Source organism: Apis cerana, linkage group LG1, assembly GCF_029169275.1.
Source record: "Apis cerana isolate GH-2021 linkage group LG1, AcerK_1.0, whole genome shotgun sequence".
Classification (NCBI taxonomy): Eukaryota; Metazoa; Arthropoda; class Insecta; order Hymenoptera; family Apidae; genus Apis; species Apis cerana.
The window spans coordinates 17,946,247-17,964,461 of NC_083852.1; the positions used below are offsets into that span (position 1 = coordinate 17,946,247).

The 18,215-nt window shown below is 34.5% G+C and overlaps 2 protein-coding genes across 2 annotated transcripts in view; both read left to right on the plus strand.

The window, feature by feature from the left end:
- LOC133667817 (muscle-specific protein 300 kDa-like) overlaps positions 1 to 1,977 on the plus strand; it is a 29,323-nt gene extending 27,346 nt beyond the window's left edge. The window contains exon 14 of the mRNA XM_062087260.1: positions 13 to 1,977. Coding sequence (XP_061943244.1) covers positions 13 to 232 — 220 coding nt within the window. The 3' untranslated portion in view covers positions 233 to 1,977. The remainder of the gene's footprint in view (positions 1 to 12) is intronic.
- Positions 1,978 to 3,750: 1,773 nt separating this feature from the next.
- LOC107994020 (uncharacterized) lies at positions 3,751 to 17,949 on the plus strand. Its single transcript, XM_062085849.1, has 12 exons — positions 3,751 to 4,152; positions 4,236 to 4,378; positions 4,654 to 4,887; positions 5,311 to 5,371; positions 5,456 to 5,478; positions 5,590 to 5,728; positions 8,465 to 8,540; positions 8,641 to 8,736; positions 9,655 to 10,430; positions 13,068 to 13,220; positions 15,639 to 15,989; positions 16,216 to 17,949. Exons 1-12 carry the CDS (start codon positions 3,841 to 3,843, stop codon positions 16,378 to 16,380), a joined length of 2,529 nt encoding a protein of 842 aa, XP_061941833.1. The 5' UTR covers positions 3,751 to 3,840; the 3' UTR covers positions 16,381 to 17,949.
- The last annotated feature ends 266 nt before the right edge of the window (positions 17,950 to 18,215 follow it).

The window sequence follows — 18,215 nt, forward strand, 5'->3', positions numbered from 1 at the left end:
CGCCTGTTTCAGTGGTGACGATGGCGAGCGTACGGTATTGTCTCGGGGATACCGTTTCCTGGGTCGCGTGTTACGCGTTTCCCTGCCGATTCAGGCGTTGATGCTTCTATTCCTCGGCGTCGCCTCTCTGGTTCCTTCCGCCGAAGAAGATTACAGCTGCATGCTGTCGAACAACCTCGCCAGAAGCTTCACGCCAATGGTCGTGTATCCGAACGGGCCACCGCCGATCTAACGATAAAGAAGCTTAATCTCGGGCGCGCCGACTTCGCCGGACCCAGACGAACTTACAATCGTAACATCCAGAGGAGTCGCGGGAAGCGGAAGCGCGAGATCACGCACGATCTGCGTACCTACTTAACTAGTCTGTCGTATGGCGATCCGTCGATGGTATCGAGCGATCGATGAATGAGAAAAGATCTGTTTTTTTTTTTTTTTACAAATTCTTTCATCGATCAGAATCTCTCCATCGAGGCAGTCGAGCAACGTGGGTAGAAACAAGTAGTAAAACGTGTTCCACTGTCTCGATGGGGGAAGAATATATTGGTAAGAAAATGGTGAAAGACACGTTCCTTTTACAGACGACGATTTTACACGTGTGATAATTGTTTGTACTTGTGCGTAGAACACGCGTTACGGACCAAAAACGATCGTCATTGTTACGACCCATAGCATCCGTTTACTTACGTTCTGTATAATTATTGTGATCTTGGTGCAATATTTGCATAATATTTTTCCCTTGTCCCCGAATACCACGAAGAGTCGAAAATTACAAACGATTATACGACAGAGAACAGAAAAAGAAAAAGAGATCCACGAGGACGTACGACCCTTTGGGTACTCGATGGATCCGTTTCCGATTTTCGATCATTTAGCCCGACATTCCATGTAACATTACCGCGTTTGTATTTATACGATACGTATTGTAGATATCGTTTCGTTGACAATTGATTAGTTTTCCTCCCTCCCTCCAGTTTTTTTTTTCGTTTGTCTCTAAAAAAAAAGAAAAAAGAAAAAAACGAACGAATGCGCGAGTGTATGTGAGAGCGCGTGTGGACGAGAGAGAAATGGATTAATGTCACATGGAATGCGCGAGAAAATAATGTTGACGATTAAATTATATTTACGATTATTAACGAATATAACGAATCGCTTGTATTGTGTGCATACAGAAAATAACCGCGGAACGATCAAAGGAAGACGGCATAATTAATGTGTACGTACCGTAGAATATTTCAGGGAGTATCCGTGACTTTTACGTTAGTACGTAACGAAGAAAATAAATATATACATACTTGTTCGACTTTATTTTTTATACGTTGCGTTTATAACTCGAGGGAGAGTAGGGAAAGAGCGGTTCGATTATGAAATCGAGAACGAAACGTCCACTGACCGATTACTTCAACGTGATCGCTTAACGCGATAGTCATTGGTGCTAGTTCGAAACGATAGAGAGAAACATAATAATTAATATTATAATACGATTATAAAATATTATCATCGAGAAATGGTAAATGAATTGTTTCTTATTTCCATTGTTTTTTCTATTCCTTAAGAGAGAAACGAAGAATGAAAAAAAAACGAAGAAACGAGGATGGAGAGAATACAGAAAAAAGACGAAAAAACACAGATAGTATCGCATAATAATCGAAGTCGCATAATGAACGAAGTTACCGACGACACACCTAACGAGGTGCTTTTTTTCTTTTTTTTTTTTTATTATTTTTATCCCTTTCTTTTTTTGAAAAACGAGAACGACACACTTTTGGATACGCACAAAAGGATCACGAGTTTATATTCGAGGTACAAAATAAGAGAACGACTGTATTTAACGGCCCGCTAGTTTCGCTTCCTAATTTATCGATATCTTGCTTGCTACGCGACCGAGCTTTGTTATGTATTTTTATAAGGACAGAGCTTTTCGAAGGCGGTGTACATCTATCGATGTAATGTAATTACAATAAATTGAAACCTATGCAATTTTTATTTTTCTTATAGGGCAAACCATTCTTCTTCCATTCATTCATCTAATTTTTAATTTTTTTAATTTTTTAGATATAAAAAGAAAAAAACAAAAGTTCAAGAATAAGAAAGAGTTTTTAATTATACCATCAGAAAATAAAATCTTTACTTACCGTGACAATCGTACACAACTCGCAAGACGGATACATAAAATCAACATCAATTAGAAATCTGTCAAATCGAAAACATCGTAAGTGATTATAAAGAAATCTCTGCCAATACCTCAGTGATTCCATTGTCCACAGATGAAGACACTGTAAATATTGAACGTTTATTCTTCATCATCAATATAAATTCAAGGAAGAAAAAAGAAAACAAAATAATCAATATTTTAATTTCGTCTCACAAATTTAATTTCTTCTTCGCGAAAAAAGAGAAAAATATTTAAGAGTTATTAATATCATTTTATAATATGCATTTATCAACACTCCGATTATATTATCACCTGCATCACCTTGAAACACTGACAAATCTAACATAAATAGAACAAATGCACGTGCTTTTCCATGCATATTTCAATGCAGCTTGTAATGCATTTCTACAATTAACATCTTATCTTTTATATTTATCGAAACAAAGCACGTGTCTTGACGGGCGCCACGATTAACTTTATCAGTGACATCTGAGGAAGCGCCATTAAAAAATGTATAAATGAAGTATGTACATCACTTATAAACTCCTTGTTGATACTTTGCATTAACTATTCTTTCAAGTTCATTATACTCATGACGCCGTTTATACCGCCATAAAAATGTTGTCATTTTGTAACTTTTTACCAATTTTTCTCTCCCAAATACCAAATAATAAATTCTAATAACAAGATTCTAATAAAATATTCGACATTGTAAAAATTCGTCTGCTCCAACATGAATTATATCGCGAGGAATTTTTCTTTTTCAATAATAAGTAAGCGAAGTATTACAATTTCAACTAAATCTTTTTCTTTCTCGATTCTGGACTTTTCAAGATTTCTCAAGATTTTTCAAGATGGCCAAGTTTTTAAAAAATTCGCAACTTTTCCGTTTGAATAGTTAATTAGAAACGTTCAGATTTAAGATTATTTATATTTATATTATATTTATTAATCATCTGGATTAATAATAATTAATGAATGAAGAAAGAGTTGTAATAATGCTTTTATTGATTTTATTACCAAAGTGTAAACCATCTGTTTATGAAATTACGTTCAGAAATAGATTTTAATCTCATTGATCGTCTCCTGTATAATTGTCTCACTTATAATCAAAGTGAATGACACTTTGTTTATCTGTAAAAGAAAAATATTAAAAAATAGATACTCTAAATATAAGAATATAATGTAAATCCAACCAATTAAAAGATTGGATACATCGAACGATTGAATACATAAACGAAGAAAATATTCTTCAAGTTTGCAAATAATATATAAAAAATAAAATAAATAAAGAAAATTCATATATCTTGTAAAAATATTCATTTCAGTCCTTTATCCTTCTTTATTTCTATTGATAATTGACAAAATTTAGTAACTTATTCGTGTATATATACTTCCTTATGTATGTTACAGCACATGGCGATCAAACTAAAAATAATTCTATCTATTCGCATATGTCTGTCTCACGATCAGACTATCCCTAATGAAGTTTATCCCCAATTGATTCAAATGCTATTAGGTACGAATGAGAAAAATACACTAAATGCGGATTTTGCGCAGACGTATTATTCACATTGCAACGACGATGGAAGTTTACTTTAAAGTGTTTCGCTTATCGCTAATATTAAACGGATACGAAGCGTCTGATCGTCGTGTCACATAAGTCTCGATATCTTTAATTTTTGAAAATGTTAAATTTGAGCGCGAGAAAGGTAAAGAGTTTGAATGACATTTCTGAAGTGTTCAAAAGAGGCGATTATGCCGAGTCGGAAGTTTCGAAGGTGTCTTTTGATGAGAACATTGTTAAGGAACATTTTAAAAAATTATACCAGGCAAAAAAGGATGTTTTTCTTTCACTGAGAATCGATCTACAATCGAAAGATATTGAACAAAGTGATTCGAATATTAGTGATATGCATGAGAAGAACGAAGAAAAGGAGTTGCAAAAATTGAAAGAATCGAAAGTAAACGAAGACGATCGAGTAAAGAGAGTCTCTAAGGTAATTCTTTTTTATATTTTACCTACTAAACGCGATTCGTGATGAATATTTTATCTTGCTTTTTGATTAAATTTCTTGATCAGATCGATTTTGTCAATCGAAAATTGAAGAAAAAGAAACGAATTTTATCAGGGATCGACGTTTTTCTGTCGCTTAATTTTATTACTCCGATGATCATCGGCTTTTGGAAAGGAACATGGTCGTTGATGGACATTTATAAAGATAAGTAAGTTTAAGTTTGTCTAGACGTTTGTCTAGAATATTAACCTTGTACAGTGATAAAAGATATGCAAAGTCCATAAATAAAAATGGAATGTTTAACAGCTTTTCAATTAAAATGATTCACAATTTGAATTATTTAAATTATTTTAATAAATAAAAAAATTATCGATTGTCAGAGAATTCGATTAAAACGAAGTATTTTAACTTAACTTTAAAGAAAATTTATGACAAAATACTAGATAGACAAAGAAACTAGATTAAATTATCCATCGTCCCAAGGTTTCCTGAATTGTTCATATTTTTTATGGGTCTTCTGGTGCACGTAAATTTTGCGATTATGAAAAATTTCCTACACACTTATATCATTAAAATATGGAAAAAGAAAACCTGGCTGAGCAAGATCTATTGCAAGAGCTTGCAAATTCTGTATACATATATCTTTGGAATTGCTTGCAATATGCACTGGAAAGGCTCCTGGGCTATTTTCGACTACTTCTTCTTGGATCATATTTGGTAAGATTACTTGCACTTTTTTCAAACTAATTGAAAAATTATATTCTATAGATTAATCTTTTAATTCAATGATTCCCAATTTTTTTTTAATCATATTTTTTATTAAAATTTCAAAATTTATTACTTATGTAAAAAAATTGACTTCATGTAATTTAATAATAATATAATAATAATTAAATTTATATAATTTAATATAATTGTATAATTTAAAAAAAAAATAAAAAATATTTGTTTTTTTGAGACGGCACACCTATTTAATTACATTTCGAATTGTACTAATGGATATCCTTTGGGAATCATTTAATTATTTAAAAACAAATAACATATTAAATAAAATATAATATAATAGATTATTTCAACAAATTTTTCTACATTTTATTTATTTATACAAACAGAATACGATAATTTATTTATATTTTAAAGGAATATATATATATATGGAAGCACTGTCATTCGAGATAGTGGGCGTCTCGTTTCGTGTCAAGTATGTAAAAATATAGTGTTAAAAAGAATTGTTTTCAATTGATGTCAAAATATTAATGATAGTACTTTATTTTGTTTTATTTAGCCATCATTAATTGAACGTGTAAAGTATGATTATTTCTATTTTAAATTTTTGATTATACTAATCCTTATTAACAGTTTTTGCACTTTAAAAAAATTTTTTTTACTAATTTTCTGTTTTTTTTTATCAATTTTCAGGTTAATTGTAGTTGTTATTACACTCGTAATGATAAGCTTGATGATTTTACGATCCTTTCGAAATATTCTTGCACCTCCATTGATAATTGTAGTGGACAAACTCATCTTCGTTTTTTATTTTCCAACAAGATATAAATTGGTAAGTTAATTCTAATGTATTTACGATAAAGATTATTAATACAGAGTTTAATAATCTTTAAAAGAAATTAAAAATTATAGCTATTTTCATGATTTCAATTAGATTTAGGTAAGATATATTGAATTATCAAATTAAAAAATAAATTTATATTATATAAAATTCATTTAATAATTTGGTAATTTTGAAAAATATGAAAAAGAAATATATAGAAATTATAAAAATAAGAATAATAAGAATTATGGAATAAAAATGAATTTGGATCAACATATGTAGGAAATACCCGAAATATTAGAAAATATTTTCATTTCTATTTGATATCGCGAACATTAAATGTAAGAGTCTGCGAGGAAAGTAAATGTTTATCACTGCAAGACATTCTATTTATACATATAATCCCCCTCGAGAAGAAGTTTTATCAATTAGCCAAATAACTGAATAAAATTAATAACGTATCACCTATGCGTATATTATATCATTTAAAATAATCTTTAAAATCAATTCCTAGAATCGAATTTTCATTGGAAATATACCTGTATGATAAAGTTTGAAGAACTATTTTTAAAAATTCATAAAAATATAAATAAGACAAGTGTTTTTATCACTTTCACAAAAGATATTACGATTCGATTATTTTAGGAGCAATGATCAACAATTTTGATTAATTGTATTATCTATTGATTAAATATAAAAATTCTAAAGATAGAATCAAAAAATACGAAAACAAATTATTCATTGAAGTTCAATTACTATGAAAAAAAAACTATTTATAGCACATCCAACCTTTTAATATAGTAAAAGAAAATAATTACCAGACTTATTTCAATTATCTGAAACGTTATTTATTCATTGATGCCTGTGAATCATGGAAATCGTGCATTGAACGAAACCATTGCAAGTATCACGAGATTTACGAGTTTGCAGGATTTATGAGTTGGAAATTTAAGTTGATAATTGCGACAAAATTATAGGCATGAGTTATTACAAATTATATAATTATCGATTAATTTTCTCCAATCTTAACAAAATTATGTTTGACATTAAAACATAATATTTTTAAGCGTAAATATAAATAAACATTATTTATTAAAAAATAGAAAATGAAAGAAAGAATAAAATTGAAAAAAAATTTAAAAGTCAAAAGTTTAAAAAATGAAGTTTTTGAAGTATATTATATAACGACTAATCTTAGTCTTAATCTTTTTTAGTTTCAAAATATAAATATATAAGATGATTAAAAGTAGAGAACAATAATTCATTTTTTTATGATAAAATAAAAATATTTTTTTCATTTTTTTTTTTTTTAATAATTGCTTCTTATATACATTATGAATGCATTATGAAAATAAAAGATGCATAAATTAATAATTTTAATATAATCATCTAATTTTTATCATCTAATTTTCTTTCTATTTACACATTTCTTATGAAATAAATGTTTATGAAGCGTTCTTAGTGCACATACATGCATACATTTGTGCACTTTTCTAAGGAACATGATATATTGATGTACAATTTCAATTTAAATCAAACGAATACATTTTTCTCAAGAATTTAGAAAATATTTCTTAATGTTACCTATCTCAATCAATATTTATAAATACAATAATAAACGAACAAATAAAAACTATTTTTCTTTTTAGTCTCGCTAAATTAAATCTTGAATTGGCATCATCACGTACTTATCGATACGTCCTTGCTTTACGCTAATATGTTTGTAAAGAACAGAAAATATAAAAGATACTAATCACAGAGATAATCATTTTAGAGTATCCAAAAATATAGCGCATCTCGGTATCATTGATTAACATCTCGAATTTATTATGTGTAAATTATAATATAGACCAGACGCGCAAGATAAAATTGCACCTATAATTTATATACTAATCATTAATAATCACTCAAAAAGTTAAAAATATAAAGTATCCTTAATACATGATCACCGAATCACACAATGGCGGACGAAACGCGTAGAAAATTATCAATCAAGGATTCGAGGAGCAAATTTTTTTCTCGCGTTCAATAAAAGGCTAAATAATGAAAAAAAAGAAAGAAAGAAAGAAAGAAAGAATGGCAGGTCAAGGTGAGAAGATCGTCGTAATCCAAGCTTGATTGACGTACAAAAAGGTGGCGATTAGCGACGCGTTTGGCACGACAAAAGCCCGATGAAACTGTTGGACAGGAAACGCCACTCAGAAAAATTGGGCTTCAAGGTGGTTCAGGTCACCCATAGGCCTCTTCTCCTACGTGCCACTATCTTGTTTCTTATCAGTTAACGCCGGGTTCCAGATTTGTTAATTAGCGGCTGATTGTCGCGTAAACGTCGATCACGATTTACGCGGCTGCCTTCACTGTCAGCCTGATAAAGCACACCGGTTCGGGTTCAATTAAAATTCCCTCCTTGCTGCCAGTCCGCGATATCGTCTGATGACACTAACAGCCGCTAATTGCCGTTCAAGATACTTGGCCGGGGGATAAACATGTATGTGAAATGTTCCAACAAAGCGTTATTCGAATTGCGTATATATATGCAGAAAATATATATGCGAAATAACAAGGATCATTGTTCATCTGGTTGAGTTCGATTTTAAGTGTCGTCTAGTTTAAAATCATGGAATCGAGTAGGAAAAATTTAGCGAGCTACCTTTAATCTATTTCAGTGATGAAGTGTTCGCGCGATTGCATAGGGAGAATTTTTATCGCATTTATATGTACACATATGTATTATACGTTTGACAGACAAATGAAGAAATTGAAATGATCACATCGATCAAACGATCCCTGAAAAATACTACACATAAGAGTTTCAAGAAACGTAGGAGAATCAGAAAGACTTCTTTTGAAAAAGAAGTATCATCATCGTTAACTATTACAATTTCTTACGAACTAATTTACTTAGTTCTCCATAATTGTAGCCATTTTTCACAATCATCCTTACCATTTGGAAGACTTGGTTGAAAAGGAAGTGGACTCGGCGATGCCTTTGAACTTTCTTAGAAGCATAGTGTGTAGTGGGTGTCGAAAGCTCGTCCCCGCGCTTGTTCATCAAGCGTGCACGTAGCTTCACCGATCCATGGGTGGGGGTTCGTCAGAGAGATCGAGGAAGGAAGGGAAGAGTGCAGAGCACCGTATACTCTATTCTCTATGCCATGGTCCGTATGACGAAGCTGTTCATGATAATGCGATAGTGTTGGTCTCTGCTTAGCACTTGATAAAAGATAGCGGTGACTGAACAGATGCCAGTACTCACCCGCAGCCCGACCTGTCGGTTGACAGTCTCGCGTATCTCGCCCCGTGTGGATCGGTGCATCATCCACGGCGCACAGTATTGCGATCTGCGCTCGCGTTCCTCGAGAAAAGTGAGCGTGAATCACGAAAATTCGAAGGGACGAACGAGAGACACACGGGATTGTCGAGAACCGAGAATCGAGTCGTCGAAATCATCCTCCTCCTCCCCACAATTTTTGGATTTGCCGAGAGTAGATCAGCCGCGTGATCTGTGCGATGAAAAAGTTGTCGGAGCACTGAAGATGTCGAGTGGAAGCAACGAGTACCGTTTCAACAGTTTATCCGTCGTCGTTCGAGAAGATCGTTCCTCGCAGAGTTTCGTAAAATCGACGAAAGAGGATCTTTCGATAGGATGATCACTGCGATCCAGTATTACTTCAAGAAGATCCGCTGCAAAGCTTGATCGTCGAGCGCTGCTCGGCAAGCAACGAAATCGTTCGAATCTCTATCGAGCCCCTTAAATGAAAGAAAGAGCAAGGATGCGGAGTTATGGCTAGAATACAACACGAGGATTTCCGGACAGTGAGATTGAACGTGAAAGTTAATCGGTAAGGAATCGCGATCCTCGAAGACGATCGGTCGTTCGGTTGTTTGAGAGCTCGTGCTCGTTGATCAACGTCCCCGGAGACGTCGTCGGTGAGCAGACACTCGAGAACGATTTGAATTGAACTTGACAACGATCGTGATTGAAAGGGCTCAATTGGAAGACCAAAGGACAACGTTTCTCGTGTCGAATAATGAGAGGCTCTCGGTGGGATTGTTCGAAAGCTCGGCCCGAAGGCGTGCACCACCAAAGAGAGCGTACCACCACAGCCTCGAATCATGCATGATGAGCGGTGCGACTAGGCTCGATCAGGATTGGATGAGAATGGTCGAGTTACGAGGTGGCACCGGAATGACGAGCGGACTGAGCGGTCGGTCATCGAGTCGTCTCCATTACATGATACTCACGATTTTGGACACGGTATTCTCAGCCATTGTGGCCGCACCCGCGGTGGTCGGTTACTGGAGAGGTACCTGGGGTTTGAGCGACGTCTATGTATATCCGGAGGATCCGGTGCTCAGCAGTTTGACCTCGATAGTGATCGGTTTTATAGGGTTGTACGCGTTCAATGTCTCCCAGAACGTTCTGAACGAACTTCTACACCCGGACAAACACAGATTGTCGTACTACGTCGGATCGAGGTTGTACACGGCCGTTTTCGGGTTTTGCTGCGTAAATGCGTGGCGTGGCGCGTGGCAGGCCCTCGACCTGTACACGGAACACACGGCGAGCACGGTTTTCGCCACCACCATTGTTAGTCTTCTCGCATTGGCGATCATGCGTGCCGTGAGGAACATTTCCGCGCCACCGTTCTCGCTTTGCTTGGATTCATGTCCGGGATACTTCGAAGTGCAGACCATGTTCCGAGTGAACGTAAGTAATCGATCGTCGAATACTTTGTAACGTGATATCAAAACTTGAAGAATTATTGTTATTTCTTAAATTGGGACGAATTGACGAATTGGATTCGATAGAAGAAAAGTTACGCGTAACAGAGCGTGTAAAGCTTTCTCATCGACGAATTTTTCTTTCTACAAATCTATTTTCGCGTTCTTTACGATTCTCCAGTCTTAATTTTCCTCGTTTCATCTCGCTTAGTAAGTATGCGAATGAAAGTCGTGATTATGATCAAGTGTCGATCGTCATTTGAAAAGAATTCGAAGCGAGTTGATGAGATTTAGATATACGGAAAATTTTCTATCCACAATTTTCTATCTACAACGATAATATCCTTCTATCTTTGCTTCCATTATCTTCTTTATCTATTTTACCATTCCGTTTCATCGACATTATAGTGGGTCATCAATAACACGAGTGAAATTACCTACAAGGCTGCGAAATCTCGTGACAACTCGTGTCTCACGAAAATATAAATATTAATTTCTATTTTTAATCGAATAAACGAAATCAACGATTTGGAAGTATGTTTCATTCGTATTTCCATCAAAAGTGGTAACAAACTTGATCATACACAAATTTTCGACACGTCAATCGATTGGAGAGATACTTTATTACGCAAAAAATCAAAACTAAAACTCCTCTGGCCAAAAACTGTCACATATTTCGATACTTTTCGTCGAAAACTAGAAAGGTAAACGTTAAACAGGAAACGTAAGAAGCTAGACAGCGTCGTGTTTTGACGCATCAATGAAGCCAGAGCCGTGCGTTGCACGGCATCGATGTGCAAGGTATAAGCACAGTTTCCGGCTGTCTCTCCCAATAGTTGAACAGCATTGCGTCCGTACAGTTTGCACACGCACGAGCACGGCCTGCGATTGCACCAATTTTCATTGCTCGAAGCTTTCTCCTTCCATTCAAGCAAAATTAAAAAAAAAAAACATCAAATACGTTGTAAATTTTATACGAATTACATTTTTCCAATGACATTGAATATAAGCGTGGATAAAATTCACCGAATGGAATTGGAGTTATAACAAATTTTGTTAGGTAATTGATCAGAGCTGTTTGATTATTTTGAATTCTAAATATTTTAATGTTTCTTCTTATTATAAATATTTAAACAGTTTGATAATTTTATATTTGATTTTTCGATTAGTGTTTCGTGTGTGACGAGATTTGATTTTTCTCATTGATGGATTGGAAATGATTTATCGAAGACGATGATAAAGAATGGAGACAGTAGAACGATCTTGAATTAATTACCGCGCAGTTGGCTCTCCATCACTTAAAAATCGAGGACAGAAGGGTGTCGCGGAAAGGCGACGGGTGATACACTCGGATGACTGTTTATCTTACAAATGGTTCGTCGACCGGAAAATCCCTCCAATTTGTACTGTCAAATTCGTTGCCGAAATCCTCTTTACAAGCAATGAATTAAAATACTATCTTACGTACTCTTCAAATAAACAATCTGTTTAAATTATGCGTCGAATTAAGAATCAAAACTGAAAATTATTTAATTGATAATATTTCTCGTTTTTGTTATTTTTAATATATTTTGAATTAGTATCTTTTAATAAAACTGTGATCAAATGTTAAAAAATATTTGATATTCTTTAAAAGGGAAATTTTTTCTTCATTTGTTTGTATATTATGTTATTTTAAACTTCGAGTAGGCACTTTGATTAAAAAATTTAAATTGAAAATTATTCTATTTATTAGTCTTTTGTTCGAATAGGAATTAATTACCTTTTTAACTATCTTCTTCCACAATTTTCAGTTCTCGTAACAGGGCAATATTGTAGCAATGTCCCCATCCCTCCAGCAATTTAAAGTTTAATGAATCAGCGAATTTAGGGAAGCGTGAGTTAGCGATCTGCGTGAAAAAATTACGTTATATTAATGATTCAACGAAAATATATTAAACACATATGAAACATAATTAATCTCATCTTTGTTTTTATTTCATTTTATCGTTAATATTAGAATCATTTTCGAATTTCATAAATCAAAACGATTACAAATATCAGGAAATATCGTTTCATTGTTCGGTTCGAAATAAAATTAGATAGCGATTGAATAATTTAAAGAATTTGAATTTTATTTAAAGATAATTATAACTTTTATCACTGATAATTATTATCAGTGATGCAAATAGATGAATAAAAAGGTTAATGAAGTAGTCAAGTTATTACAAAGAATTATATTTTTATGAAAACGATAAAAGAAAAATGTTATAGATATTAAATATATTTATCGCTATATTATTATTTTAATTTCAATGAAAAAAATGTAACATTTCTATTAATAATATTTTGCTTTGAATAATAATTCCATATATTTTTAACGATTTAATTCCTCATCAATGTTCCCATGCTATTGAATTTCAATTGTACATCGCATACCATTCTTGCAAAGTTGAATCGAGATCTGAACGCCTATCATAGGGTAAACTACGAATTCTTTTCTCGTCATAAATAATCTTCGATGTATAAGCAATACACGATCGACAACAACATCACGTCATTTTATCATAGTTCCCGCGTCTCTTCAAACAACACCCTCATCTACGAATGATATTTGTCAATCGTTTATATTGTCCGATTGCAGAACACAAGGGACTGGTCGTTGTACTTACTGGATTGTGCCTTCAGCGTTGGAGTGGTTGGTACTTTGGTTGTGTTCGTTTGGAGAGGTGTTTGGATACTATTCGATCTCTATCTTTTTCCTGACGATCACGATTATTCAGCTATTGGATCTCTCGTAAGTATCCTTTTTTCATTAAAAAAAAAAAAGAAAGAAAAAAACAAGATCTAAATTCTTCGCTTCGAATTAAAAATCTTGAAAGAAAACTAAAAATCTTTAAAGAAAACTATCGAGTGACGGTTCGAATCAAAAATTGCAGCTGATTTTAAAAAGATCACTCTCGTTCATTTACCTCTGATCAAACGAATCCGCGTAAACGTGGTGGCACGTCCAAACATTCGATAAAACAGCATCCTATCGAACGAACGCGTGTCATCGGGTGTCATTAACAATCACGTGTTGAACGACATTTTGAAACGTGCCACCTACGCAGAGAGCGACGAGCGGCACGCCGTTGGTCCGATTGTATAATTGAATATTCGCCAATTGTATGATTGCGAGGGCACATGACAAAACTGTTGACGTGTGTATGTGTGCGCAAAGACACTTTATTACGGGCTGCGTTTACTTGTCTGAATACGTTGCGGAGAGAACGCGGTCAACGAGAGGATTTGTTTAATTTTTCAATAATGACGATCGTTGATCTGCACCCGGAGGCCTATACTCCATCCCATTAAACCTTTCGTCCTGTTCCCATCGAAATCCTCGTTGAAATTCATCCTGAATTAGCTTAAAAATTTCTATCGAATATCATTGCGAATTGGCTTCAAAATTTTTGAAAAATCTTTCAAATTTGTGTTGAGGTCTTTATTAAATTTCTATTACGATTGATTTCAAGCTTCTCGTCGAAACATTAAAATTCCCATTGGAATTTCCAGTAACATTAAAAATTCTTATCGAATTCTTCATTGAAATTTCCAAAATTACCCTCCAAAGAACAAACTTCCGAAACGCAATTTACAATTTTGTTCCATTCTTTCGATGATCATTCATATTTCACCCATCAGTCGATCATTCGAATATTTTTTATACTTCTCCATTAACGATCGTGAATTACTCATACAACGTTGGCAAACACAAATATTTCAACATTGCAAAGTAAATCCGCAAACTCGTGGAATTATTCGGTTGCAAAACGATATACATTCAGTTGGCGCCACATATCCTCCGCGACAACAATAACATTAGACTGTCGTTGCGATTTTTTTCCCCTCGACATGATTGGCTGAGAATAAAAAGATCGCCGCCTGTTCCAAAGAGATCTGACGCGACGAATGTCTGGTCGATGCAAACGATAAGATTTGTCTAGAAACCAGGTGATCGTGCCAAGACGATTCATATTACGAATTTCTTATCGAAGAAGATATTAACTATTCGCATAACTCGAGTGCAAAAATTAAATCGATTCCTCTATGATTTATCGATAACGATAAATTAAATCTTCGATTTTGATCGTTCTCTTCTTAACTGGAAAATCCAAGTGAGAAATAAACAAATATTTTCATTCTCCAGACGCCACTCGACGTGATATTTTGCTTATCAACGGCGCCACCGTTCCAATTATCGATTTTAAATTAAATTCATGGACGTGGAATTATCCGCGTTTTTGATCGATCGAATGATTTTGATAAATTCATCTGGATCGAACTATTTCTCGAGAAGTTTGAGAGTAGGTAATTTAAATAAAATGATAAATGTTCTGTATTACGAAGATTATGAAGATTAAAGCATCGCCTTAAAATGCAAAGATAATGAAGGATTAACGTTTAATTTAAACGTTATCATTGATAATATTTACACAATAATATTTGCTCGACGATACCATTTAACGAACTCTTCCAAGATTTAAAAACTTTTTCAAGGGTTTAGAAGGATATACGTGAAATTAACGCAAGGTGTTTGAAATTCTTACGAGAAATTAAACCGATACGGTTTGTTCAGTAATCGCGATAACGTAAATCCTCAAGAGAGTCGATGATTGCGCGAGGGTCATCCAATTCACTCGCTCGCAATGCCGCTTCAAATCCGTGAAACAACGATGGACTATTTGTCGTCGGTTGATTCAATGGAATTTCCGATTAATGGGAACGTGGACGTCATCTACAGGCTCTTTTGCTCGATCCAATACATCACAGGAAAGATAAGGTGCTTCAGAATCTGTTAAACAACGAATTATACTTTTTTATTATAAAATAGGGAAGGAAAAATATTAAAAAGCTAAACATCAAAAAGAGTATTTTTAAAAGAAACGAAATGTGTAAGCATAGAATAGAAAATTGATAAACGTATCGTATACAATAAGTAAAAAACTTAAAAGTAAAAGAGAAGAAAAGGTAAAATGGAAAAAAGAAAATGAGAAGATAAGATAAAAACATTCGTTTGCAATTGTTTCATCTAAAGTAACCGAGCCATTTTCATCAAGAATATTATCAAATTGGACTGTAAATCAGAACGCCTAAAATGAATAATTTGCAACTGCCAATCGTTCTCTCTGTTTATTATATATATTTGAACAATTGACGCGTGCAATTGCAGGCCATCGGATATGTGATAGTGACAATGACGTTTTCTCTGCAACCATTGATGCGATACGCGTGCGCTCGTCTTCAAGGCTTGGCCCGTTTAATAGTGGCGGATTGTTTCCTGCTGCTCAGCTTCCTGGGCACGGTGAACGTTTGGCGTGGTATCTGGAACGTGTTGGATCTGTGGCTTGTACCGGACAATCCAGAAATGTCCTGCTGGATCACTCATGTCGGGTGCTTCGTTTTCCTCGTACTTCTCAACTGCAGCAACTCGATCCTCGTTCGCGGCGTTTACATCGACGCCGAGGAGGATGATGGCAAGTGCGTCGTATTTCCTTGCCATTATCTTCGATTGTTCTTCAAGGTTGGTGATGAGATAAGATTTTGCTCCAATTATACCTAAAAATTAATACGTAATTCGTAGAAGATCATTACACGTATCAGAGAATATATTAGAAGATGTATCAAAAGAATTTTCATAATCGAATTTTGATCAATCATCGATCAATTTCATTTGATACGCGAGTCATCAGTTTCAAAAAAAAAACTAATCTAATGATAATAATTGAATAACGCCCGTTTATTTTCAGGTCGAACGCGAGAAGAAGGAAGCGAGACGACAAAACTTGCTGGTGGCCTCGAAGGATTTCCGCCCACGACCAGACGGAAATCCCAAAGACACGGAGAACGGGGCACTTTTACCGAATAGCACCGCCACCACTATCTTACCGACGAATCCCGAATCTCTCGTCTAACATCGGCTTTCGAGGAAACAAGATTCCAAGAATTCGTGAATTCCCTCTTTAAATACTCCTCGCCGATCGATCTTCATGCATCATCGAAAGACAAGAAAAAAAGAAACACAGAAGAAGAATTGGTTTCTTATATTTTGTGCTTTTGTGGCCAGTGATCGTACAGTGAAATTGGAGATCGTACGTAGAAACTTCAGGGAAACGAATATTATACGCGGACTTCATATTGAAGTCGTCAACAAGTTTGTAAAGTATCAACGAATAAATAGACGGTGGAGCGCAGAAAGTAGTTGTATAGAACGAGAAATAGATAGACGCGCAGATAGATCGCTTAGGACAACGATTTTATTATAATAGATCGATAAGAAACGATCGCGAGATGAAAATGAACGGAGTCGAGCAAATTCGACGGGAATGGCTGTGAAAGAATGATGATTATGTGTACATAAGGAATTGAGTGGATGTGTGTATGTGTGTGTACATGTGAACACAAATGTGTTTTCGATCATTGCATGCCTCGAGAGTACATCCCTAATCGTGGACGAGGGGCACTACGAGAAAGATATCCTGTTCGCCCATCAAAGTGTATTTGTGTAGGCGGTGAGTTGTACGCGATAAAAAATAGATACGTACACACGTAATAGAGACACGTGCGTTTACTCGACGATTCATTCAGAATTCAGAATGATTCCGCAACACTCTATTAAGCGTTTTAATTCGAGCGCTGGCTCAAGAATCGTACATCATCGTGCGTTTCTCGTATAATGCTCCGATAACGTGACATCGATGGACAATTAAACGGAAGTTTAACCACCGAATGTTTCAACTAATTTACGAAACGATTAATTATAAGGACTCGTTATTATCCGTAACAAGTACGAGATAATAACATCAAGGTGAAAAGTGTTCGTCAGCATCGATTCCATAGGACTTCTAGTCATCGTTACACCGCTTTCACCATCGATATCTGCCTCGATTCGATTAAATTTAAATATTTTTTCCAACAATTAACGATTTATTATGAAAATTGTACACTTGCGATTCTAGCGTTAGATGAGACCTTGATGATGACAATGGTAATAGACTGGACACGATCATTATAAATGGGTTATAACCTTCTCTCCTGCATCCTGTACACCCCGCAGATTTTGCTCTTGTACATCAATTACGACGTCATGGCGTACTAATAATTAATTAACTGGAATAATGACGGGACAATGGGCGGCTGGCACATCGATGGGAAGTAGCTAGTTCGATGATAAGCGGTTGCCCTCCTGGCCTACATTTAACATTTTCACAATGGACAATGTGCCGGCCGTAGTGCCGGAAGTTTTCTTTCGTCCCGCAGAAAACCGGAATCGATCGCGGTTAATTGGGGAATCAACGAATCGGCACGTTGTTCTCCCTCGAATGTCTAGTATCGATACGCTAAACACACCTTGCCATTCCAAAATTGCACAGCCTGTTTAAACGTAACAGCGATATTATATTTATACGCGAGTTTTATCACGAATTGAAATAAAAAAAAAAAAAATTGAATTGAAATAAACATTCATTGAAATAAAAAAGAAAGAAGCTTATGGAATTTTGAATTGTTTCTATTGTGATCATATTGTCATCATATAAATTCCATCAAGATGAATTACATTTATACATCCTGATTCTTCATATTTACAATCGTTCCATTCTATAGAATTAATTATGACATAATGCTTGCTCGAATTAATATAATTGAAGCTTGATGATTATAAACTTGATGATTAGTAAGTTAATTCCATTCCATGCAAATGCATATTTTTTATATTTTATATAAATGACATAAATATAAAATATTCTTT

Excerpts from the sequence above, each read along its gene's own strand:
- LOC107994020 (XM_062085849.1), top strand. The coding sequence starts at position 3,841 with ATGTTAAATTTGAGCGCGAGAAAGGTAAAGAGTTTGAATGACATTTCT. Across the intron at positions 5,372-5,455 it reads GGCGTCTCGTTTCGTGTCAA|CCATCATTAATTGAACGTGT; the intron begins GTATGTAAAAAT and ends TGTTTTATTTAG. Across the intron at positions 5,729-8,464 it reads TTCCAACAAGATATAAATTG|ACAAATGAAGAAATTGAAAT; the intron begins GTAAGTTAATTC and ends TACGTTTGACAG.